Genomic DNA, 24771 nt, shown 5'->3' on the forward strand with positions numbered 1-24771 from the left:
CAGCACTGTGCATATTTAAATATAGATGCAAAATTTAATGTTGGATGTCAGCTCTCTAAAAATGAATTCTGAGGCATGGAAATACTCTGTGCACTGCATCCTGAGATAGTAATTTCATAGCCCCAAATCCATCATATTTAGTTTCTTTCATTAGTTTTCAAATCAGTCTGAGAAAAAAAAAATACAGCTGAACATCTAAAAACAAATGAATGCTATCAGAGTGTGGCTTTCAGTTGAATCATTACAGAAAGGAAATACATGGACAGCGTAAGATTAGCAAGTGGTTGAGAAAAGAGCTTCTTTTTAGTTTGATCAGTCAATATCTCAAGTTATTTGCATAAGTCACAGGTTATATCCATTAAATGTATGCTAAATGTAATGACTGCTGACCGTAACAATGGTTCTGCATGTAATGAAAATGAATTGTTTTTCAAGATTCTTAGCAGCTCTGACAGGGATGCAAGGCATTTACTATCTACAGCTCTATCAGGACTCTGGGGCCCTGGGCCATGTTGTTGCCCATGGGTCTTCTTTGGCAATTCAGATCTCTCTTCTAACAGAATCATTTCCTAGAAAAACAAACAGACCCAGACACTGTGCATTCTCATGTGTCACCACAGGCTGCCAACTGCAGTTGCTGCCTTATTGAATCAAAGTTGTCTGCTTATGCTGTTACAGGGAACAAGAGACCCACTGTTCTTGACTGGTGTCACATTCCCATCTGAGTATCCCATCTATGAGGAGACCAAAATAAAGCTAACAGTCTATGATGTCAAGGATAAGTCTCATGACACCGTAAGTACTTGAACTTAATTTCTTTCTTTGGGAAAAGAAACAGGCTTTTCCAAACTGTCGGATTTGTGATGTAACTGGCATTTTTCAAAGAGGTGCTTTGTGCTGTGTTTATGCTTGTCTTATGTTTATGGTTTGCTGGGATTTTTTTTTTTTTTTTTAATTCTTTTGGCTTCCTGCCACACTGGCAATTGGTTAGGAGCAAAAGCTTTCAGAACAGTTTTTTCTTCTTTTTCAGGGAGGCTGGCTTGATGTGTTAGTTTATATTTTGTTGTTGCTGCTTTAAGTGTTGTTGAAGAAGTAACATTGTGGGCAGAAAGCAAATGGAAGAGATTAAATAATATGTCAAAACTTTCTAATATTGCCATTATTCTAAAATGAGATTGATAGTGTTCTGCTTTCACAATCTATTATTTTATGCGTAACCCTAACTCCCTCTATTCTTCTGATGTTGTTCGTGGCACCAAAGTAAACAGAGGAGGAAGTAACTGTCAGCACTAGGCAGAATTGGCCTCCTTACAGGAAGGTCATGTCAGGTCCTGATGGTCTTTTGTTCTAGGTTCTCTAGTTTTCCTACAGGGCCTGAATTTTCCTCCTCTTGAATCAGTGGGTTCAAATGAGACCATTAGGTACCCAGGCACTGTCACCGGAGGCCACTCTGAAAATTTCAGGACAGGAGAGAATGCTGTCTGTAGGTATTAGGAAGGGGATGGTTTAACGGGAGCCCTCTTCTTTAAATCTTTCCTATGAGAATGAGTGTTTATCTGTTTTCAAGGCTTGGAAGTAGGGAGCCGTGGGAGTATTGATGATCCACAATGAAATATAAGTCGGGAAACACTTTGAAGGCAGGTAGACCAGTAGGTTCTGGGAGCATTCTGCTTGAAGCTGACAGGTGCTGCTGGGCTTGGAGAGTCACTCGTAAATGGTTGAGGGGAAGTGCAGCTTTCATTTCTGCCTTCACTAGGCATTTCTGTCTTGCTTATGAGTCTTTCGTTCTTTACCACAAAGTATATAGCATAGGTAGATGGCGGGGATATGTCATAGAGAAAAAAATTCTGTCTTGAAATGTCTTTCTACTCATCTTAGACCTAGAAAAGTTCATGTCTTTAAATATGCAGAAGAAATGCCCAGTGAAATGCACAGCACGTGCGTGGTAAAGAAACAGTGATGGCGGTCAGGGAGAGTTGTCAAGGCAGACTGTCTGGTTCCCGTTCTGCTCACTAGCTTTGTGACTCTGGGAGAGTTGATCCTCATTTCTCTTTACCTGGGGGAGCAGTGTTGCAGAGATTAAATAAGTTAATATATGTAAAATATGTAGAAGAACAACCACTACAGAGCAGTAATTGCAAGCTTAATTGCTGTAGTTATTGTTTTGGCTGCTGTCTCGTGTTTCTCATAAATAGTAAAAATCAAATAAAGGAATATTAACCAAAGTTTTATCCCATTTACTAACTGTGTTTTTCTAAGTAATCCTACATTTATTATTTCTGATCAAAAGAGAAAGATAAAAATATGTTAAGAGACAATCACTGGGGTTAAAGCTGGCAACTAAAAAGGTTTTGTTTTGAAATTTTGTTCTTTTCTTTTCCCTTTCTATGCCCTTTCCTTGATTTTTGAAGTGACACGGAAAAGGAACAGACTGTGATTGGGAGAGCTGGGCCAAAGATTACGCACAAAGCCTACAGCATGACTTTTTTTTTTTTTTTGTCTTCTGCCAAGGAGAGAGGGAAATGGGGGAACAAAAGCATAAAATTGGAGAAAAGGGGGATTTGGTTCAAATGAAAAGTAGGAAGAGGTGGCACAATTGTGCAGAGAAGTAATGAGCAGGGATGTGATCAGGGTGACGGGAAAGTAGAGCGGAAACTCTGGGATTTTATGTTTTTTCTGACCACATGATCAAATTCAGTGCTCCCAAAGTCCCAAGGTGTAGACAGGGTGAAGAATATGGAAAGGTCAGAGGTATAGAAACACTATGCTACAGAGATGAAAATGATGAGTTCTTGGGCTGGTTAAGTCCTTAGGAACAGCAGAGTTAGAAATATTAAATACCAAAGGTGTTTCTAGCCCCTTCACTCTGTCTCATTTAAAATGTTATGTATATTAATGCTCTAGGGATAGATAATTAGCTTACTCATTAAGTATGCTTTTTTTGGCTTTTATTCTGGAAACCTATTAATTAGAGTCTTTTAGAGATTTTCTTCCTTGATCTAGAGGTGTTATCACATAAAAGTATTGAATGAACTGGAATCCCTGCTGTGAAATAAGACTTGTGAAATTTGAACATACTTAAGAAATGCAGCCAGCTTTCATTTATGAAATGCTGTTAATTAAAGCATAACTTCTTCCTTAAAATAACTAACAATTAGTTCTAGTGATGGAAGTGTAAATAGAAACACAGTCCATTAATATGCTAATAGTCTCCATGTATGTGTAATCTTTATCCTGGCACCTTTCCTCTTCTTTTTTTTTAATTGGAGTATAGTGGTGACACCCACCTGCCAATGCAGGAGACATAAGAGATGCTGGTTTGATCCCTGGGTCAGGAAGATCTCCTGGAGGAGGGCATGGCAACCCACTCCAGTATTCTTGCCTGGAAAATCGCATGGATCGAGGAGCCTGGCAGGCTACCATCCATAGGGTTGCAAAGAGTTGGACGTGATTGAAGAGACTTAGAATGCACGCATAGTTGATACAAAATGTTGTTAGTTTCTACTGTACAACAAAGTGAGTCTGTTTTATATATACACACACACACACACACACACACACACTCTTTGAGTTTGTTTTCTTTCCCTGTATAGGCCATTAGAGTATTGAGTAGAGTTCTTGTGTTGTACAGTAGGTCTTTATTATCTATTTTATACACGGTAGTGTATATATGACAATCTCAATCTCCCAATTTATCCCTCCACCCCTCTCCTCCATAACTTAAGTTTATTTTCCACATCTGTGTCTCTATTTCTGTTTTGTAAAAAAAAAAACCAAAACTCATTTGTACCATTTTTTTAGATTCTGCATGTAAATGGTATCATATGGTATCTGTCTCTCTCTGTCTGAATTCACTCAGTGTGATAGCATCTAGGTCCATCCGTGTTGCTGCAGATGACATTATTTCATCTTTTAAATAGCTGGGGCCCTTTTTCTTATTTAAGTTTCTATTGTTGTTCTTTGTTGTTTATTATGGAAGTGAATACAGAATTGGAGAAGGTAGCAAGTGAATTTAAAGTACGGTTTAGATTAGGGGCATTTATGACCCTAAATGTCAGGATGACCAGACATCCTGGAATGTGAAGTAAAGTGGGCCTTAGGAAGCATCACTACGAACAAAGCTAGTGGAGGTGATGGAATTCCAGTTGAGCTCTTCCAAATCCTGAAAGATGATGCTGTGAAAGTGCTGCACTCAATATGCCAGCAAATTTGGAAAACTCAGCAGTGGCCACAGGACTGGACAAGGGCAGTTTTCATTCCAATCCCAAAGAAAGGCAATGCCAAAAATGCTCAAACTACCGCACAATTGCACTCACCTCACACGCTAGTAAAGTAATGCTCAACATTCTCCAAGCCAGGCTTCAGCAATATGTGAACCGTGAACTTCCTGATGTTCAAGCTGGTTTTAGAAAAGGCAGAGAAACCAGAGGTCAAATTGCCAACATCCGCTGGGTCATAGAAAAAGCAAGAGAGTTCCAGAAAAACATCTATTTCTGCTTTATTGACTATGCCAAAGCCTTTGACTGTGTGGATCACAATAAACTGTGGAAAATTCTGAAAGAGATGGGAATACCAGACCACCTGATCTGCCTCTTGAGAAATTTGTATGCAGGTCAGGAAGCAACAGTTAGAACTGGACATGGACCAACAGACTGGTTCCAAATAGGAAAAGGAGTTCGTCAAGGCTGTATATTGTCACCCTGCTTATTTAACTTCTATGCAGAGTACATCATGAGAAACGCTGGACTGGAAGAAACACAAGCTGCAATCAAGATTGCTGGGAGAAATATCGATAACCTCAGATATGCAGATGACACCACCCTTATTGCAGAAAGTGAAGAGGAACTCAAAAGCCTCTTGATGAAAGTGAAAGTGGAGAGTGAAAAAGTTGGCTTAAAGCTCAACATTCAGAAAACGAAGATCACGGTATCCGGTCCCACCACTTCATGGGAAATAGATGGGGAAACAGTGGAAACAGTGTCAGACTTTATTTTTCTGGGCTCCAAAATCACTGTAGATGGTGACTGCAGCCATGAAATTAAAAGACGCTTACTCCTTGGAAGGAAAGTTATGACCAACCTAGATAGCATATTCAAAAGCAGAGACATTACTTTTCCAACAAAGGTTCGTCTAGTCAAGGCTATGGTTTTTCCTGTGGTCATGTATGGATGTGAGAGTTGGACTGTGAAGAAGGCTGAGCGCCGAAGAATTGATGCTTTTGAACTGTGGTGTTGGAGAAGACTCTTGAGAGTCCCTTGGACTGCAAGGAGATCTCACCAGTCCATTCTGAAGGAGATCAGCCCTGGGATTTCTTTGGAAGGAATGATGCTAAAGCTGAAACTCCAGTACTTTGGCCACCTCATGCGAAGAGTTGACTCATTGGAAAAGACTCTGATGCTGGGAGGGATTGGGGGCAGGAGGAGAAGGGGATGACAGAGGATGAGATGGCTGGATGGCATCACTGACTCGATGGACATGAGTCTGGGTGAACTCCTGGAGTTGGTGATGGACAGGGAGGCCTGGCGTGCTGCAATTCATGGGGTCGCAAAGAGTCAGACACGACTGAGTGACGGATCTGATCTGATGACCCTAAATATTTTAAGATCATAGTACTTTTAAGGGCTATGAAATGAGATTATGAATGTCTATGTATTTTGGAAAATCAACAAATAATGTGCATGTATTTAAAAGTTGGTTTAAATATTTGATTCCAGTAAACCACTCATCGTATTAGGACAGGACAATGAGATATTCTTTACTTGCTGAATATCAATTAATTGAGTCAGCTGACTAAATTCCTTGTCTTTTTCTATTGAATTCATTATTGCTTGGAATTAACCAGTCAAATAGACTTGTTACTTTATAATCTCATGTTTGTTTACATACATATTACTATTAGAAGTTTTTAAAGAGGTAATGACATTTTATCTGTGCCCTTGATGTGGCTATTATCCTAACAAGACCAAGTAGTTATAATTAATAACTACTTGGTCTTGTTAGGTTCTTTGAACATAAGATTATCTTTCATAATAACTTCAGCAGAAATGCAATCAGTCATTGTAAAGAATGAGAAGAGTCTGTTGATTCATAATGACTCTTGTTTTCTCCTGCCACATCCTTCATCCTTCCCATTCATATTAATCAGTCTCCCTCTGCAGCAGATGGATGGATAATGCTTGGCAGGTAGGGGCGCAGGGAAGGGGGAACATGGGTTCATTATTAGAATTAGAGTCACCTTTTTGATATTTGCCTTACCATAAGGAAATTATCTAGGGCTTCCTTGGTGGCTTAGCAGTAAAAAAAAAAAAAAAAAAATCTGCCTGTCAGTGCAGGATATGTGGGTTTAATCCCTGGGTTGGGAAGATCCCCTGGAGAAGAAAATGGCAACCCACTCCAGGAGTCTTGCCTGGGAAATACTGTAGACAGAGGAGCCTGGTGGGCTACAGTCCATGGAGTCCCAAAAGAATCAGACACGATTTAGTCACTAACACTCTTAAGGATTGAAATTGAAGCCCATGGCTAAAGTATGAGAGCCTAAGTTCTAACAGTGAAGTTGATGTCTTCTGGATGTATACTGGTTGTATGCTCTATTTTAGCAGTCTGCAAACTGAAACAAGACAGACAAAAGTGTTTTTAGCACATCATTTACAGTGTTCAGCCCTAGGGAATCAAGCTGGGAATCTGGGTCTTTCATATGTTACAGCAAAACTCAGAAAGGAGAAATTTATGAATGAAAAGAATATCACCATTCAACTTTTCTCTCTTTCCCCATTTCTCCCAAGCAACACAGTGTTTTGGAAAGTACTGAACAAGGTTCTTTTAATTCCCAGCTGAGGACCTCCATCTTTGTATAAACACCTGATTCGGTCACAAAGCTGTTTTTGTCCATGGTAGAAATTTAAACAGCTAATGTATTTTGCAGGAGGGTCCATTGACTTCACTCCTTTTGCTCTAGAGTTACTAAATGTTTGCTTTCTCTCTAGACTGCTAGATGTTTAGCTTGTAGAACAGAGTCCCTGTTTAAGAGACACTGAACACGTCTCAGGTGAGGACATGTGTCCTAAGACTTTTTTTATCACCTTTCACTGACAACTCCCTATTTGTACCTTTCAAAAAATATGACCTTATCTAAATTGGATACTAATTTATTGTGTTTTGTGTGTTATATGTACAAATAAGTTTAGTTCTAGTACACTTCCCTAGGCAGAATTATCTAGTTCAGTTTTTATGTTTTTCAATGGAAAATAAAACCATTTTCTATTTAATATACTTTGACTTGGCTTGATTTTCTCCATTGGCTTCTTACAAGTTCTATGTCTAACTGTACTTATTGAGATAAAGTTTGTGGCTGTCCTTCTCTACCTGGAAGATATGGTGCACTGGGTAAGAAAAAAGAAATTAAGATTATTGACACTAAATATATACCAAGTGCTATGTTTAGTTTTTAGCTTCTTCCTTAAGCTCCATAAACTTCTTTGAGGGAAGTATCAGTATGTCCAGTTTAGAAGTGAAGAAATTGGGATTTTGAAAATATAAGTAGGTCAAGTCAAAGATGTAGATGATTCCATGCTACATTATGGAACATACATAGTTGATAGGATTTCTCCAGTTTTTCACTCCCACAATATGATACTTTTTACTTCAACTGATAACTTTAGAAGCATTCTTCATTTTGGAGCCTAAAATTTGATGGAGAAAAAAGTCAGTATTCAAATACAGGATTAAAAACTTATATCCAAACATTTTAAGCACTTAAGTACGTATAACCAACTGCAGATGCCTGGAAAACTTCTAATGGAGTAACAAGCTACTGTTCATGGAAAAAAAGTAGCGCTATTGCTTGTTTTGAAATGCCTAGATTTGTGTCTCCGGAGAAGGCAATGGCACCCCACTCCAGTACTCTTGCCTGGAAAATCCCGTGGACTGAGGAGCGGGTGGGCTGCAGTCCATGGGGTCGCTAAGAGTCGGACACGACTGAGCGACTTCACTTTCATGCATTGGAGAAGGAAATGGCAGCCCACTCCAGTGTTCTTGCCTGGAGAATCCCAGGGACAGGGAAGCCTGGTGGGCTGCCGTCTATGGGGTCACACAGAGTTGGACACGACTGAAGCGACAGCAGCAGCAGATTTGTGTCTCAGCTTTTGCTTTTGTCGCCCTAGCCTTGTTCTTTCCTTTTCTTTTATGGGTGCTGTGTGATCTTCTCAACCTCTTCATTCACTCAGCCTTGGCCTTTTGGAATACTCACCTTTATGTTTTGTTTCATTTTTTTTTTTAGTGATTTAAAATAATTATTAATTAATTTATTTTTGGCTATGTTGGGTCTTATTTGTGGCACCCAGGCTCAGTACTTGCAGCACAGAGACTTAGCTGCCCCGTGGCATGTGGGATCTTCGCTCCCTGACCAGAGATTGAACCTGCACCCCCTGCTTTGGAAGGCAGATTCTTAATCACTGGACCAGCAGGGACGGCCTTCCCCTTAATTTTGGCAGAGTTCACAAGAGGAGTTACCTATTCCTTATGAAAGTAAGCGTTCTAACACATTGCCATCATTAATAAATACTTTTTCTTCCTTTCTGCCTGTTGATAAGTGGATTATATTTACAAAGAGCATATTTATATTTCACTGAAGTATAATTTACACATAATAAAATGGACAGACCTTAAGCATTCAGTTTGGCGAGTTTGACAATGCACATGACCGTGTGGCCTTTACTCAAGGCAAGATGCACAACTCATTCCACAAGCTTCCCTTGTGTCCTTCTGCAGTTAGCTACCACCACCTCCCTGATCCTGAGGCAATCCCTTTCCCGTATCTACCAACATAGATTTGTTTTGCTTGTTAAAATGTTTGTGAATGAAATCACATAGTATGTGGTCTCTTGTATCTGGTGTTTTTTGCTCAGCATGTTTTTGAGATTCATTCATGTTCCTCAGTGAGTTGCTAACTGAATGATATTCTATTGTAGTGATATGCCACAATTTATTTATTCATTCTCATATTGATAGACATTTATTTGCTTCCAGCTTTTTAATAACAATGACGATGAACATTTGGGTGCAAGTATTTGCATGAACGTGAGCTTTTATTTTTAGAGGTAAATACTGAGGATCATAATAGTTATATTGTGGGTCAGGTACATGTTTAACTTTTCTAGAAACTACTTTCAGAATTATTTGCAATTTTATTCTCCTACTGTTAGTAATGCATGAGAGTAATTACTAATTACTCTACCAACAGTGGTGCTGTCAATCTTTCACATAGCATTCTAGTGGAATGAAGTGGTAGCTCATTGTGGCCTTAATTTTCATTGTCCTGATGACTAATTATGCTGAGCAGCTTTTCCTATGCTTATTGGCCACTCATCTTTTTTTTAAAAAGCACAAAGTTTCTGTTCAAGTCTTTTGCCTTTGTAAAAAAAAAAAAAAAAGTTGGTTTTCTTTTTATTGTTGATTTTTAGAAATTCTTCGTATTTTGTGGATACAGGTGTTTTTGTTGAATATGTGTTACAGTTTTTTTGTTAGTCTTTGTCCTGCCTAATAATTACCTTGATGTATTTTTTTCATCAGAAATTTAAAATCCTTATTAAGTCTGCTTTTTCAATGTTTTTATTTATAGTAAGTGTGCTGCCCTAAGAAATCTCCCTAACCTCAGGCCAGGAGACTATTCTCCACTGTTTTCCTCCAAAATATTTTATAGTTCTAGCCTTTATATTTATAATAGGTTTAAGCTTTATCACAAATTATTTTTTGTAATAAATAGGAATAAGGTAAGGATGAAAGTTATTTTCTCCTATGTAGATACCTAGTTGTTTCAGCATTTATTAAAGATGCTTTTTTCTCTACTGAATTTAGTTGGTGCCTTGACTGGAAAGTCAGTGTCTGCTAATATATGTGGGCCTGTTTCTGGACGCTCTGTTCTGTTCCATTGATCTATTTGTCTAGCTGTATGCCAATGACATGATTATTGTTGCTTCGTAGTAAGTCCTGAAATCTGGTAATTTAAATTCTTTATCATTACCAGCTTGTTGTTTTTATTGAAGTTGTTGTTTTTGTCAATTCGAAAGCCTTTTATCTTTCCATGTAAATTTTATTACAGCTTGTCACTTGCATTAAAACACCTTTTGAGGTATTGATTTGAATTGTATTGAATACATAGATCAGTTTGGAGAAATGGAAAAGTGTTAGTCACTCAGTCATGTTTGACACTTTGTGACCTGATGGACTGTAGCCTGCCAGGCTTCACTGTCCGTAGGATTCTCCTGGCAAAAATACTGGAGTGGGTTGCCATTCTCCAGGGATCTTCCCAACCCAGGGATTGAACCCAGGTCTCCTGCATTACAGGCGGATTCTTTACCGTCTGAGCCAACAGGGAAGTGGGGGAGAAATGGACATCTTAAAAATATTGAGTCTATTGATCTATAACTATGGTATGGATATCATTCCATTTATTTAGGACTTTAAACTTGTATCAGCAATATATTTGTGCTCAGTATACAAGACATAATATTTTTAGACTTAGTTCTAGGTTTATGACTTTTATGATAAAATGATACAAGGTATCATTTTAAAAGTATAGTTTTAATTGTCATTTGCTAATAGGTAGAGATATAATCATTCCTATGTATTGACCTTGTATCCAAGGCTGCAGCCTTGTGAAATTCACATATTCTAAAGGATTTTTTTCATGGATTCTATAGAGTTTCGTAAAACACACAGTCATGTTATCTGTGAATAATGAAAGATTGGTGTTTCCCTTTCCAGTCATTGTGCGTTTTATCTTTCTCTGTTGTGCTAACTAGTTAAGACATTTAGTACAGTATTGATAGAGGTGGTAACAGTGGAAATCCTGGTTTTGTTCCCAGACTTAAGGGGAAAGTGTTTAATAAATCACCATTAAGTATGATATTGTCTTAAACTGTTAGTCGCTCAGTTGTGTCTGACTCTTTGCCACCCCATGGACTGTAGCCCTCCAGCCTCCCCTGTCCATTGAATTCTCCAGGCAAGAATACTAGAGTGGGTAGCCATTCCCTTCTTCAAGGGATCTTCCTGACCCAGGGATTGAACCTGCATCTCCTGCACTGCAGGTGGATTCTTTACTGTCTCAGCCACCAGGGAATTTGTTTCCAAACTTAAGGGGAAAGTGTTTAATAAATCACCATTAACTGTGATCTTAACTGTAGTTTATTCACAGATGCCTTTTTGTCAGATTGTGGAATTTCTCTTCTATCAATAATTTTCTGTGCGTTTTTATCATGAATGTATTGGATTGAGTCAATTTTTTTTTTCTTGGTGTGTGTGTTGAGATGCTGAAATATTTTTCTTATTCTGTTAGTGTAGTGGAATACTTAATTTTTGTATGTTAAACCAATCTTAGATTCCTGGAGCAATTTTTTTTTTCTTTAATTCACTGTTCTATTTCTTTGCCAAACTTCATTCTAATACGCTGGGGAATCCACCCTTGCCTTGGAGAAAGCTCTCTGTACTTTAGCACTGAATCTCTCTCTTTTTTCTTTTTAAAGATTTTTTGATGTGGACCATTTAAAAAATCTTTATTGGATTTGTTACAGTATTCCTTCTGTCTTATGTTTTGGCTCTTTGGCTGCGAGACATGTTGGATCTTAGCTCCCTGACCAGGAATTGAACCTGCATCCCCTGCATTGGAAGGCAAAGTCTTAATCACTGGACCACCAGGGAAGTCTCTCTGTCTGCTCTCTTTCCTCAGTCCGTCATTGGACTACCCTCCTGCATTATATGTCCCATGGGGAAAAGTAGGTGGATGGGTGAGACTCAGGCTGTGGCTAGGGCTCTTAGGGATTCAGATTTCTCATACCAGGTCACATGGGCTCATTAAAAGTTCAAGACAAGTTCAACTGGTTTCTATGGAAGATCTTATTTTTCCTGCCGCTCAGCTATCGGTGACACCAGTCCTGGACGTGACTTTCTCTATGAAAGGTCCCTCATCATCTGGATTTCATTTCATTTTGGTTTATTTATATCCTCGGTTTTCTGTTGCATTTAATAAAACCTCTGATTTAGTGACTTATCTGACTTCTCAGTGTAACAATGGGAGTGACAATCTTGCAACTTTTTGCATCTTAACCAGAAGCAGAAGTGCTGCTGGTTTAACTTCTTCCCATCCGCATTTAGGCTACTCTCCGTATATCTGCATTTCTACCTCTGTCTTTAATTTCCTCTTCTCTGTAGTTTACATACCAAGTGCATTCCATTCTGTGCTGCTCTTTACATTGTTTTTCCTTTTCTCAAATATTCCAGTTCTTTCTTTGTGCCACTATCTTCTGCATGGGCATGGTACTTGTTCTGTATCATCTGTTCAGAGATTTTGGTTTTTTTTTTTTTTAATTCTGACAATAGAAAAAAGGATATTCGTCAATACGTCTTCACTTTCCAGAAGAAAATGTTGTTTGCACGGAGAAGCCTGACCCTTTGACAATAAACTAGAAAATGAATTTACTCATGAAATAAAACAAGCTTCTTACAAAGTTTTGGGGTCCATAGAAGGATGACTGTTTGACTACGAAATAGCCACATCCTTATTTTATGAAGGCCAGCAAAACTGTTGTTTCAGTATTTTCACCATTGGCTGTCTTCAGATGTGTAAGTTATGGAACATTGTTGAACTCAGCCTAAAAAAGAAAATAACCAAAACTGGGATTAATTTGCTTTTTTTCCAGTTGAAGTAGAAATGGTTAGTTAAGGCTTTTTCCCATTCTCTTTCCCAAGTCAGGCAACTATATTCATGTTGATCACAAAGCATAATCCACCCTGTGTTCCCTAATGGAATGCTGAGATTAGTGGAGGAGTAATCCTTGTGAGATTTAGAGAGTTCTTCCAAGTTTAGAAGTAGGGTCAAAAATTTAAGGCAAGTATTTTAAGAGGTGGCCCTCAGAAAAATAAATCCACATGACCAAGAAACATAAAACAGTATTCTGTTGTCCTGTACACAAAATCAAAGGAGCAGTGTGATCATCAGTCTTTGCTTATAAACCAGCAAAAAATTTAAAGACCATTGCTGGAAGGGTGTGGGAACAGTGCCCTTTCTACAGTGTTAATTGAATGCAAAACTTTCAGATCGGATCAAATCAGATCGGTCGTTCAGTTGTGTCCGAGACTCTTTGTGACCCCATGAATCGCAGCATGCCAGGCCTCCCTGTCCAATACCAACTCCCGAAGTTCACTGAGACTCACGTCCATCGAGTCAGTGATGCCATCCAGCCAGCTCATCCTCTGTCGTCCCCTTCTCCTCCTGCCCCCAATCCCTCCCAACATCAGAGTCTTGCATGAGGTGGCCAAAGTACTGGAGTTTCAGCTTTAGCATCATTTCCTCCAAAGAAATCCCAGGGCTGATCTCCTTCAGAATGGACTGGTTGGATCTCCTTGCAGTCCAAGGGACTCTCAGGAGTCTTCTCCAACACCACACTTCAAAAGCATCAATTCTTCGGCGCTCAGCCTTCTTCACAGTCCAACTCTCACATCCATACATGACCACAGGAAAAACCATAGCCTTGACTAGATGGACCTTTGTTGGCAAAGTAATGTCTCTGCTTTTGAATATGCTATCTAGGTTGGTCATAACTTTCCTTCCAAGGAGTAAGTGTCTTTTAATTTCATGGCTGCAGTCACCATCTACAGTGATTTTGGAGCCCAGAAAAATAAAGTCTGACACTGTTTCCCCATCTATTTCCATGAAGTAATGGGACCAGATGCCATGATCTTCGTTTTCTGAATGTTGAGCTTTAAGCCAACTTTTTCACTCTCCACTTTCACTTTCATCAAGAGGCTTTTGAGTTCCTCTTCACTTTCTGCCATAAGGGTGGTGTCATCTGCATATCTGAGGTTATTGATATTTCTCCGGCAATCTTGATTGCAGCTTGTATTTCTTCCAGTCCAGCGTTTCTCATGATGTACTCTGCATATAAGTTAAATAAACAGGGTGACAATATACAGCCTTGACGTACTCCTTTTCCTATTTGGAACCAGTCTGTTGGTCCATGTCCAGTTCTAACTGTTGCTTCCTGACCTGCATACAGATTTCTCAAGAGGCAGGGCAGGTGGTCTGGTATTCCCATCTCTTTCAGAATTTCCCACAGTTTATTGTGATCCACACAGTCAAAGGCTTTGGCATAGTCAATAAAACAGAAATAGATGTTTTTCTGGAACTGTCTTGCTTTTTCCATGATCCAGCAGATGTTGGCAATTTGATCTCTGGTTCCTCTGCCTTTTCTAAAACCAGCTTGAACATCAGGAAGTTCATGGTTCACATATTGCTGAAGCCTGGCTTGGAGAATGTTGAGCATTACTTTACTAGTGTGTGAGATGAGTGCAATTGTGTGGTAGTTTGAGCATTCTTTGGCATTGATTTCTTTGGGATTGGAATGAAAACTGCCCTTGTCCAGTCCTGTGGCCACTGCCGAGTTTTCCAAATTTGCTGGCATATTGAGTGCAGCACTTTCACAGCATCATCTTTCAGGATTTGAAATAGCTCAACTGGAATTCCATCACCTCCACTAGCTTTGTTCGTAGTGATGCTTACTAAGGCCCACTTGACTTCACATTCCAGGATGTCTGGCTCTAGATCAGTGATCACACCATCGTGATTATCTGGGTCGTGAAGCTCTTTTTTGTACAGTTCTTCTGTGTATTCTTGCCATCTCTTCTTAATATCTTCTGCTTCTATGAGGTCCATACCATTTCTGTCCTTTATCGAGCTCATCTTTGCATGAAATGTTCCTTTGGTATCTCTGATTTTCTTGAAGAGATCTCTAGTCTTTCCCATTCTGTTGTTTTCCTCTATTTCTTTGCATTGATTGCTGAAGAAGGCTTTCTTATCTCTTCTTGCTATTCTTTGGAACTCTGCATTCAGATGCTTATATCTTTCCTTTGCTTCTTTGCTTTTCGCTTCTCTTCTTTTCACAGCTATTTGTAAGGCCTCCCCAGACCGTCATTTTGCTTTTTGCATTTCTTTTCCATGGGGATGGTCTTAATCCCTGTCTCCTGTACAATGTCACAAACCTCATTCCGTAGTTCATCAGGCACTCTATCTATCAGATCTAGTCCCTTAAATCTATTTCTCACTTCCACTGTATAATCATAAGGGATTTGATTTAGGTCATACTTGAATGGTCTAGTGGTTTTCCCTACTTTCTTCAATTTAAGTCTGAATTTGGCAATAAGGAGTTCAGGGTCTGAGCTACAGTCAGCTCCCGGTCTTGTTTTTGCTGACTGTGTAGAGCTTCTCCATCTTTGGCTGCAAAGAATATAATCAATCTGATTTCGGTGTTGACCATCTGGTGATGTCCATGTATAGAGTCTTCTCTTGTGTTGTTGGAAGAGGGTGTTTGTTATGACGAGTGCATTTTCTTGGCAAAATTCTATTAGTCTTTGCCCTGCTTCATTCCGTATTCCAAGGCCAAATTTGCCTGTTACTCCAGGTGTTTCTTGACTTCCTACTTTTGCATTCCAGTCCCCGATAATGAAAAGGACATCTTTTTTGGGTGTTAGTTCTAAAAGGTCTTGTAGGTCTTCATAGAACCGTTCAACTTCAGCTTCTTCAGCATTACTGGTTGGGGCATAGACTTGGATTACTGTGATATTGAATGGTTTGCCTTGGAAACAAAGAGAGATCATTCTGTCATTTTTGAGATTGCATCCAAGTACTGCATTTCGGACTCTTTTGTTGACCATGATGGCCACTCCATGTCTTCTGAGGGATTCTTGCCTGCAGTAGTAGATATAATGGTCATCTGAGTTAAATTCACCCATTCCAGTCCATTTCAGTTCGCTGATTCCTAGAATGTCAACATTCACTCTTGCCATCTCTTGTTTGACCACTTCCAATTTGCCTTGATTCGTGGACCTGACGTTCCAGGTTCCTATGCAATATTGCTCTTTACAGCATTGGACCTTGCTTCTATCAACAGTCACATCCACAGCTGGGTATTCTTTTTGCTTTGGCTCCATCCCTTCATTCTTTCTGGAGTTATTTCTCCACTGATCTCCAGTAGCATATTGGGCACCTACTGACCTGGGGAGTTTCTCTTTCAGTATCCTGTCATTTTGCCTTTTCATACTGTTCATGTGGTTCTCAAGGCAAGAATAGTGAAGTGGTTTGCCATTCCCTGCAAAACTTTACAACCTAAAAAAAAAATCTGCCAGCACCTATGCAAATGAAAGGTTAATGTCCACTTGGATTTAGCAGTTTTACTCTTAGCTCTCCACCTTAGAGATACAAAACTACCAGTACTTAAGGATATATGGAGAAGAATGTTTGCACATTGCTGATAATAGTGAAAAATAAGAGAGAAAGTGTGAATAAATTCTGGTGTGCCCAAACTAGGGATATTATGAAGCCTTAGGGAAAAAAAAGATTAGTTACTTAGATCTATAAAAGCGGACTAGGAAGGAGATCCATAAGGCATTGCATACTTGGGAAAAGCAAGATGCAGAAAATGGTAATAGAATTCCATTTTTTGAAAATGAATAATAGAAAATGCCTTTATATATGTATATATATTGTGTTTATAGTTAAGCAATATATAACTGTAAATGAATGTCTTGAGTATATCGGAGAAGGCAATGGTAACCCACTCCAGTACTCTTGCCTGGAAAATCCCATGGACGGAGGGGCCTGTTAGGCTGTAGTCCATGGGGTTGCTAGGAGTCGGACACGACTGAGCGACTTCACTTTGACTTTTCACTTTCATGCATTGGAGAAGGAAATGGCCACCCACTCCAGTGTCTTGCCTGGAGAATCCCAGGGACGGGGAGCCTGGTGGGCTGCCGTCTATGGGGTCACACAGAGTCGGATACGACTGAAGCGACTTAGCAGCAGCAGCAGCAGCAGCAGTCATTTGTATTACTTCCATGCAGAATACATTGTTCTCAGAGAAATGTCACTTTTGCATCCTGAAGTTTCAAAACAGAAGGGCTGCCGGTAGCTGCGTGGGAAGAAACTGCCAGGAACAAGTGGCCACCTAGAGGAATGCTGGTGGGTGCTGGGGGAGATAGCGGACCTGAGGGACCTATTGTCAGGGGGACCATCTGTAGGGAATGAGGGCAGCAGCTGAAACCCTCATCAGGCCAATCAGAGCAGAAGAGGAAGAAGAGGGCCATCATTTGCATTACTTGATGAGGTTCTGGGAACTCCCTGAAATAACTAGGGGAACTTGTAGGGGACTCAAGGACCTGAGATGGCAAGTGGGAGCTCTACCTTCTTATGCCGTTGTAGTCAGCAAACTGGATAATGAAATCATGCTTCCAAACAGATCTAGGAACACTTATTTGTCTCTCTGTCCATCCATCTATTTATTTACTTATTTATTTATTTTACCTGCTGCTGCCTGTCAAATGATCTGATAACTGACCACTGGGATTTGTGAGCCTAATTTGCACCCTAAACTGAGAGAGAGTTTATTTCTGCTTGCCTTTATTTCCCTTTGAGATACTGACCTCATTCTGATCGTTTTCAGGCAGTTGTGGTTTGTTACCATTTGTCCAGTGACTTATGCTGTGAGCGCCTGGCTGGCTAGCTTTGTCTCGTTCATGCAACAGCCTTCTTGGCACAGCTGTGGGGCAGGTGGAAGCTTAGGGAACATTCTCTCTGATGGGGCTGATCCCTGCACAGCACAGCGTGGGCCCTGAGGACACGTGTCTTGCACTGGCTTCCTATTCCCGCTTGCTTTTGCAAACCTGAAATGTGATATGTTGCCAAAACATTTCTTCTGGTTAGAAAGGAGCAGAATCTAGTGTTTTAAAAGGTTAGTCTCCTTCAGCTCAGAATAGCTTTTAATTACCTTAAGTTTATATATGTGGCACAGCGGGAACAAAGGGAAATTCTAAAAAACTTAGGCTTTCCTTGGAGTTATTTGAATGAAATGATCATTACAACTAGGTTCCAGCTGGTATTTAAATTCACGTGAAAAGTATTTTTAAACATATGGAGAAAAGTTATGAGTATATACCAAAGCAGAAGGTGAGGCCACATTCTGAAAAAAGTTAAAGGACATCTGGTTCCACATCACAAAGATTTTCTTCTCAAGTTGCCATTAGATGAGTGACTCAGGTTTCATGGCAATAAGTCAATCCATCTTCTAAGATGTAATTTCTTGAGCTTAACACCGAGGGGGCAGCTGTCCTAAGGAATTCAGTGTGAGTTCAGAGACACTGGTATTTCACATAAACTTGGATATAGTTTTTTTTTTTTTTCTTTGATGTGGACCATGTTAAAAGTCTTCATCAAAAATCACATTTGTTACAATATTGCTTCTTATTTTGTGTGTGTGTGTGTGTGGTTTTTTTGGCCACAAGGCATGTGGAATCTTAGTTCCCTGACCAGGGATTGAACCTCCACCCTCTGCATTGGTTTAATCCTAAGGATATTTAAACGTGTAAATAATATACTGATTTTTTAAACTGCCATTTTGATTTTTTGAAAAGAGCACTGATGGTCATCTTAGCATGTTAGAATATGGGAAAGCAGTTTCTCAAGAAAAATTAATTGGATAGGATTTAAATGTAAACAAGAGCTCATCCACCTCACCCTGCCTCCTCCCACTCAGGGAATTTGGAGCATGTGTTATGGCTACATTTGCTTTTCATTCCTGAGTTTCAATTGACGCATATTGAAAGGTGCATAGTGGCTTTCTCTGGCCTCTGAGCAACAGAGAAACTGAGGGGTCATTTTAGAAACTCTGGACATGTGCTTGTATATTCTAATCTATGCATATAAGTTTTAAACATGAGTATGTACATAGAGTAATAGACACAGATTTGTATATATGTGTACATTAGGTAAGCCTTAAATCCCAGAATCAAGTTCATTTGGCCCCAAGCAAGGCCAAAAAGATGCTTAAGGTGGTGTTAATATTCAGATAATTTTTCTTCTATCTGTAAAGAGAACTTGGCAGTTAGTGTAGGCTCAAAGGCAGAAGCACGTCTTTCAAATTCTGTTCCGTTGGCTTCTCCATTCTGCTTTCCCCAGCACATACATGCAGCAGTTGCTTCCCCTTGGTATTAGCATCTTTGACTTTGAACTTGCAACCTAAACGAGTATCTGAGAAAAGACGATACCAAACTGGAGATGAATTATTATGAGACCGTAAGAGCCATTTGAAAAGCACACCAACAATGCAAGAACAAGGTTTCTGGGAAAAATCAGGTTCACATAGTGTCAGGAACAAATGTGGCAAGGACATTTTCAAAGTTGGGGTCAAGGATTCAACTCCCTGTCTCCTCAGGGATCCCTACCTAATCATGATGCTGCATTGAGAACAAAGAGCATCAAGTTTAGAATCAGATGCTCTAATCTCAGATTATCTACTTAGTTGTGTGGCTTCGGACAGATTATCTTCTTGGGGTCTCAGTTTCTCCACCTCTGAAGTAGACACTGTAATACATGGACTATAGCCCATCAGGCTCTTCTGTCCAAGGAATTCTCCAGGGCAAGAATACTGGACTGGGTAACCATTCCCTTCTCCAGGGGATCTTTGCCATCCAGGGATCAAACCCAGGTCTCCCACATTGCAGGGAAGTTCTTTACCATCTGAACCACCAGGGAAGCCCCAGGATCTGTTCTATCTACTGCTGGAAGGAAAAGAGGCTAACACATGTAAACGTGCTTTAGAAACTAAAAATGCAATAGAAATGCAGGTGTCTTCATTGTTTATGGCAGATATTATTCTTGCACTCAGGGCATTCTTTACCAAGTGACAGCAGTATATTTTCAAGAGAAGGGTTAGTGCTTTTCTGGTATCAGACTACTCGAGATCGACCATGTTTCCATGAATTGATCAATCTGGGTATCTCCTCTGTGTTCTCTTGAGATGACGTGTGGCTGGGTGCTGGGCCTGTACTGTTACACCAGAGCTGTTTCAGTTTGAAACAAGTGAACAGCAGTGAATAAGAACCAGTTTTCTCTGTTCTTATTTGAATATGTTATTAACCCAGTACTGTGTATTCTGATATTCCAACATTCATTTCCTGAGTGCTTCTTTCCAAAAATGGAGAAAAACAGCAAAAAATACTGTAGGAACATGCCCACGTTTTTCGTTTTAAGAGTCATTTTGATACTTGACTCTCATCTTCTGCTTGTGTTTCAAAGGACCCTGCATCTATGGGTCTGTCTTCTAAAACCACACTTGAGAAAGAATGAGAAAAAAAAAAAAAAAAAAAAAAACCCTCTTCTTATAAGATTCACTTTTCAAGTCACACTTATGCCAGATGGGCTGACCAATGAATCACCTTGTACCTCTTTTTCAGTCATACAACTCTCAGTCATCATCCAGTTTGATTTTTGAGACATCATTCGAAGTGCCCCAAATGAAAGGCTTTTATAGGATTCTTTGACCTTGGACATAGCAGAAAGTAAAAGTGGAGAATAAAGAGTTATTTTCTACTTTCCTTACAATTTTCTTTCTGTCTCAGAACATTTGTTAGGCAGAAGAAGCAGGATGTTTCTTCTGTAGTCTGACCTCAGTGAAATTCATGAATGCTTAACTAGATGAGATGGTCTGAAGGAACTTCTGAGACCATAGCCACCTAAAAGTTATGAAAAAAAATTATTCTTTTGTGTGTTTTCTTCTGCAAGGCAAATGGCGTAACCATTTAGACTCCCAGAAACACCAAAGGTAAAATAGAAGAAAAGACTTACATGTGATTAATTAATTAAATATCAAACCAGAGTACAAATGTTTTTGGATGGCAGATGAAAGGAGAGGATTATTTTACCCTATAGCCATACAAATTATTTCACCTTTTACGGCAGTGCTGATGGTAATTGGGACATCACTGAACATAAAGAACAAATAAATGCTATAAAATTTAACAATTACAAAGAATTTGTACATGTAGTATTACAGTTGAACTTCTGAGAGACCTGCTTGTGTCTGGGGACTAGAAAGTAATTTTAAACAGTTTGCTCAAGGTCATATTGAGATGTCAGCCAAAATCTCAGTCTTCTGATATTGAATCTGTTGGACTGTGGGAGATTTTGCAGGAACAGTAAGTTTCCTAACTCTGACTAATTTGAAGTTGATGATCAATCAATCTGCTGCTGAAGGTAACCACCCTTGTAAGTGTGGTTAAGAACTTCCTCTTTACATCGACCTCCAGGAAAGGGAAGAAGGAGAATTTACATTTTGAAGGATCTGTCACTATCTGGACTGCCGTAGCTAATGCATCTTTCTCTCGGGTCAGTGTAACTGACTCCAGGTGCTAAAAGCAGTGATGACCGTTCTGTTGTTTATTTCAGTTTGGATAAGCCTACCTTAGGTTGCCCTGTAGTAGCTATAGCTGTGTTGGTGTTATTCGGTACCTGTCTCAAGTTAGCTGAGTTATAGCACGTGAGGCTTCAGGGTCAGTGAACAGGCATCCAGGAGGAGAAAGCCAGGTTGCCAAGTGATCACGAGAGCTTATTCCAGGCTGCTGACAGTGTCACGATAAAAATAGTCAAATGAAGAAAACTGTACATCTCAATGCTATTTCCTCCAATTTCAAGTTCCTGGAGATTATTTGCTCCACACTGTTTAGTCATATCAGGATTTATTAATTCACATAAATTAAGTTATTCTTAGTCGGTAAAATGTTGGCTATATCAAAAAAACATAAAAATATGACAAATGCACAGGATTCTTTATATAATTTGATTTTTGTTATAAGTTTCACATGCAAATGTGAGATCCGTGTAGAAATATTTAAGCAATCATTTGGAAATAGGTGCACAGAATTAGTGGAAAGTGACGATTCATGTCGTCTAGAAACACCTAACCATCTCTTAAAAAATTATTTTGTATTTTTCTCACATGGCAAAAGAGAAAGGGGAGTATTATTCTAATCTGTCTCCTCAGAAAAGGAAACTTGTCCCAGATTTTTTCTTGCATCTCATTGGTAGAACTGTGACCCATAGTCACCCAGTAGTAGCAAGGGTAGTTGATAAAACAAGAGTCTGTTCTTTTAAACTTTCTTTATTTCAATGTACAAAAAAGAAGCAGGTTGGAAATGACTTTTGCATTAGGAAGTAACCACAGTATTTGGAACAAAGATTTGGAAGACACCTTTACAGATGTGATTTTTGAAAATGAGAGACTCAAGAAAAAGAGTCATAGGAGAAAATGAGCAAAGTCCAACAGTTGGAAACCATGACTTCCGGTGAGTAAGAGATGACTAGACTTCAGCAGCAGCAGCGGCCGCTTTCAGTAAAAAGATAAGGAACAACCTCACACCCATTAAGATGGCTACTGTCCAAACACCAGGAAATAACAAGCTAGGATATACAGGGACTGGAACCTTCATGTACTGTCCGTAGAAATGCAAAATGGTGCAAATGCTACTGGAAACAGTATGGAGGTCCTTCAAAAAATTAAAAATAGAATTACCATGTAATCCAGCAGTCCCACTTCTGGGTATATGCCCAAAATACTGAAATCAGGATCTCAGAGATATTTGCATGCCCATGTTCAAAGCAACACTATTCACAATAGCCAAGAGGTAAAAGCAACCCAAATTTCTGTCAATTGTTGAATGGATAAAATATATATACATATACATCCAATAGAATATTATGCAGTCTTGAAAAAAGGAAGTCCTGTCACATGTCACAACCAGAGGTACCTTGTTGACTGTGCTAAGTGAAATAAGCCAGTCACAAAAAGACAAATACTGTATGGCATCATATATATGAGATATCCAAAGTAGTTAAATCTGTGGAAACAGAAAGGAGGATGGTGCTTATCAGGGGCTGGGAGAGGGGACAAGGGAAGTTGTCATTTAATGAGTATAGAGTTTCAGTTTTGTGAGACGAAAAATGTTTGGAGATCTGTTTTACAACCATGGAAACATAATTAACACTATTGAATTGTCTGCTTAAAAATAGTTATGATGATATAGCTTGTGTTTTTTCCTCACATTATTATTTTTTTAAAAATCAGTACCTTAGCTTTCTGCTATGGTAGGTTTGGTCTGGGGGCCAAAAAGTTGAATTTCTTACATGTTTCCAGGTACTGCTGATACTGGTGGTCCACTGGTCATACTTTGGGAATCAGTGCTGTGATGTAAGACTTATCACTTAATCCCATAATCGTCCATGTAGAGTCTAGCTCTCCTTTAAACTGTGAACTCTTAGAAGGGGTACCATCTGGGTTATCTTTGCATCCTCAGGTTCTAACCCACTATTTGTGTTGAATTAAAAAAAGAGATAGGGAAAACAAACAAACAAACAAAAAACAGTGATTAAAAAAAAAAAAATGAAGGGAACCAGATAGTGTAGTGCCCTGGAAATCAAATTAGGGGAAAGTTTTAATATAGAGATGAAGGTCAGTGTTGCCTAGTTCTCAAAGATACCAAGAAAGGTGAGAAAAGACCACTGGATTTTGTGATTGGGAAGTTACTAACCTTTTAGAAAATAGTTGGAATCCAAGGGATCAGGAATAAGTGAGGTGCTAAGATTGTAAAGACTGGATAGCAAAAAGAAGAGGAGAGAAATGTGAATGAACACACAAAAAGGTTTTAGTTTGGGGTAAGTTTGAACACATTTGTAAAGAAGATCTGGGCCACCTAAGTAAACTATAGGAGTGCCCAGGAATTCTGGGGTTGTGGGAAATAGGAGTCCAAGACAGTGAGCTAGAAATTTCCTGCTTTTACTAGAAATTCCTGGTTTGTTATTATTATTATTTAATTATAAAGTTTCTTCTGCAGCAGTATTTATGTTACAATCTCTTTCTTGGATCAGTTTACCAAATGAGAAATAATGAAATACTTGGCTTGAACCTATCTCATTTGGGTAACAAGAGGAAATGACGATTATTTTTATGATGTGTTTGGAGATTCTGGTGGGAAGGAAATTGTGTTATGTGAAATTCACCAGTTATAGAACTTCCTTAAAGAAAATATGATGAATGTTGCCTAATCATTTCTCAATGAAAATGCATTTTAACTAGTTTGGCAAGTCCCAGGATTCCAAAATATTTACGATAAAAGAAAGTCATATGGAAGAATGAGAGAAAGAATATATATGAAATTGCATTCATTGATGGCTTATATCCTCTTTTCCCAAAGTATCTCAAAAATAGTGCAAGACAGAACACCCTCCTCTCTTTTGAGGGATATTCTTCATCATTCTACATCTTCCAAAATGTTTACCAAAATGATTTTGCAAAGAAATCCAGATCATTGGGAAAAAAAGTTACAAGGAAAATGTTAGCTTGAAAAATGCATTTTTGTTTGGAATGTTAGTCTCCAAGATGATGGCTTAGATGGTGAACTGTGCTTCTCTGAACCAGGGTTTATTTCCAGGTTTTGACATTTACTGTGTGAGCAGGGGCCAGTAACTTAATCTTTCTCGGCCTCAGTTCATTCAGCAATGAAATGATTATAGGAGTAAATATTACACTGAGTGGTTATAAGGACAAAATGTGATGACTGGTGTAAATTTTCTGGTGTAGCACCTGCTGTGTAGAAGCTGCTCAGTGCAGGCTAGCTGCTACTGCTGGGGTTCTCAATGTGGTGGTGACGATGATGGTGGTGGTGGTGGTGATGATGGTGGTGGTGGTGTTGGTGACGATGCTGGTGGTGGTGACGGTGGTGGTGGTGGTGATGGTGGTGGTGGTGGTGATGGTGGTGGTGGTGGCGATGATGGTGGTGGTGGTGGTGGCAATGATGATGGTCGTGGTGGTGGTGGTGACGATGCTGGTGGTGGTGGCAATGATGATGGTGGTGGTGGTGACGATGCTGGTGGTGTTGGTGTTGGTGATGATGCTGGTG

At 39.3% G+C, this 24771-nt stretch overlaps 1 protein-coding gene across 4 annotated transcripts in view; it reads left to right on the plus strand.

The window, feature by feature from the left end:
• INPP4B (inositol polyphosphate-4-phosphatase type II B) overlaps positions 1–24771 on the plus strand; it is a 714114-nt gene that overhangs the window by 321257 nt on the left and 368086 nt on the right. For 3 of the 4 annotated variants that reach the window (XM_019977498.2, XM_070769067.1, XM_019977497.2), the window contains exon 6: positions 679–795. In XM_019977498.2, the coding sequence (XP_019833057.2) occupies positions 679–795 (117 nt within the window). Of the gene's footprint in view, positions 1–678; positions 796–8339; positions 8524–24771 lie in introns of those variants that run through there. The other variant, XM_070769065.1, reaches the window with a different exon arrangement.

This window comes from Bos indicus, chromosome 17 (genome assembly GCF_029378745.1).
Source record: "Bos indicus isolate NIAB-ARS_2022 breed Sahiwal x Tharparkar chromosome 17, NIAB-ARS_B.indTharparkar_mat_pri_1.0, whole genome shotgun sequence".
In the NCBI taxonomy this organism is placed as follows: Eukaryota; Metazoa; Chordata; class Mammalia; order Artiodactyla; family Bovidae; genus Bos; species Bos indicus.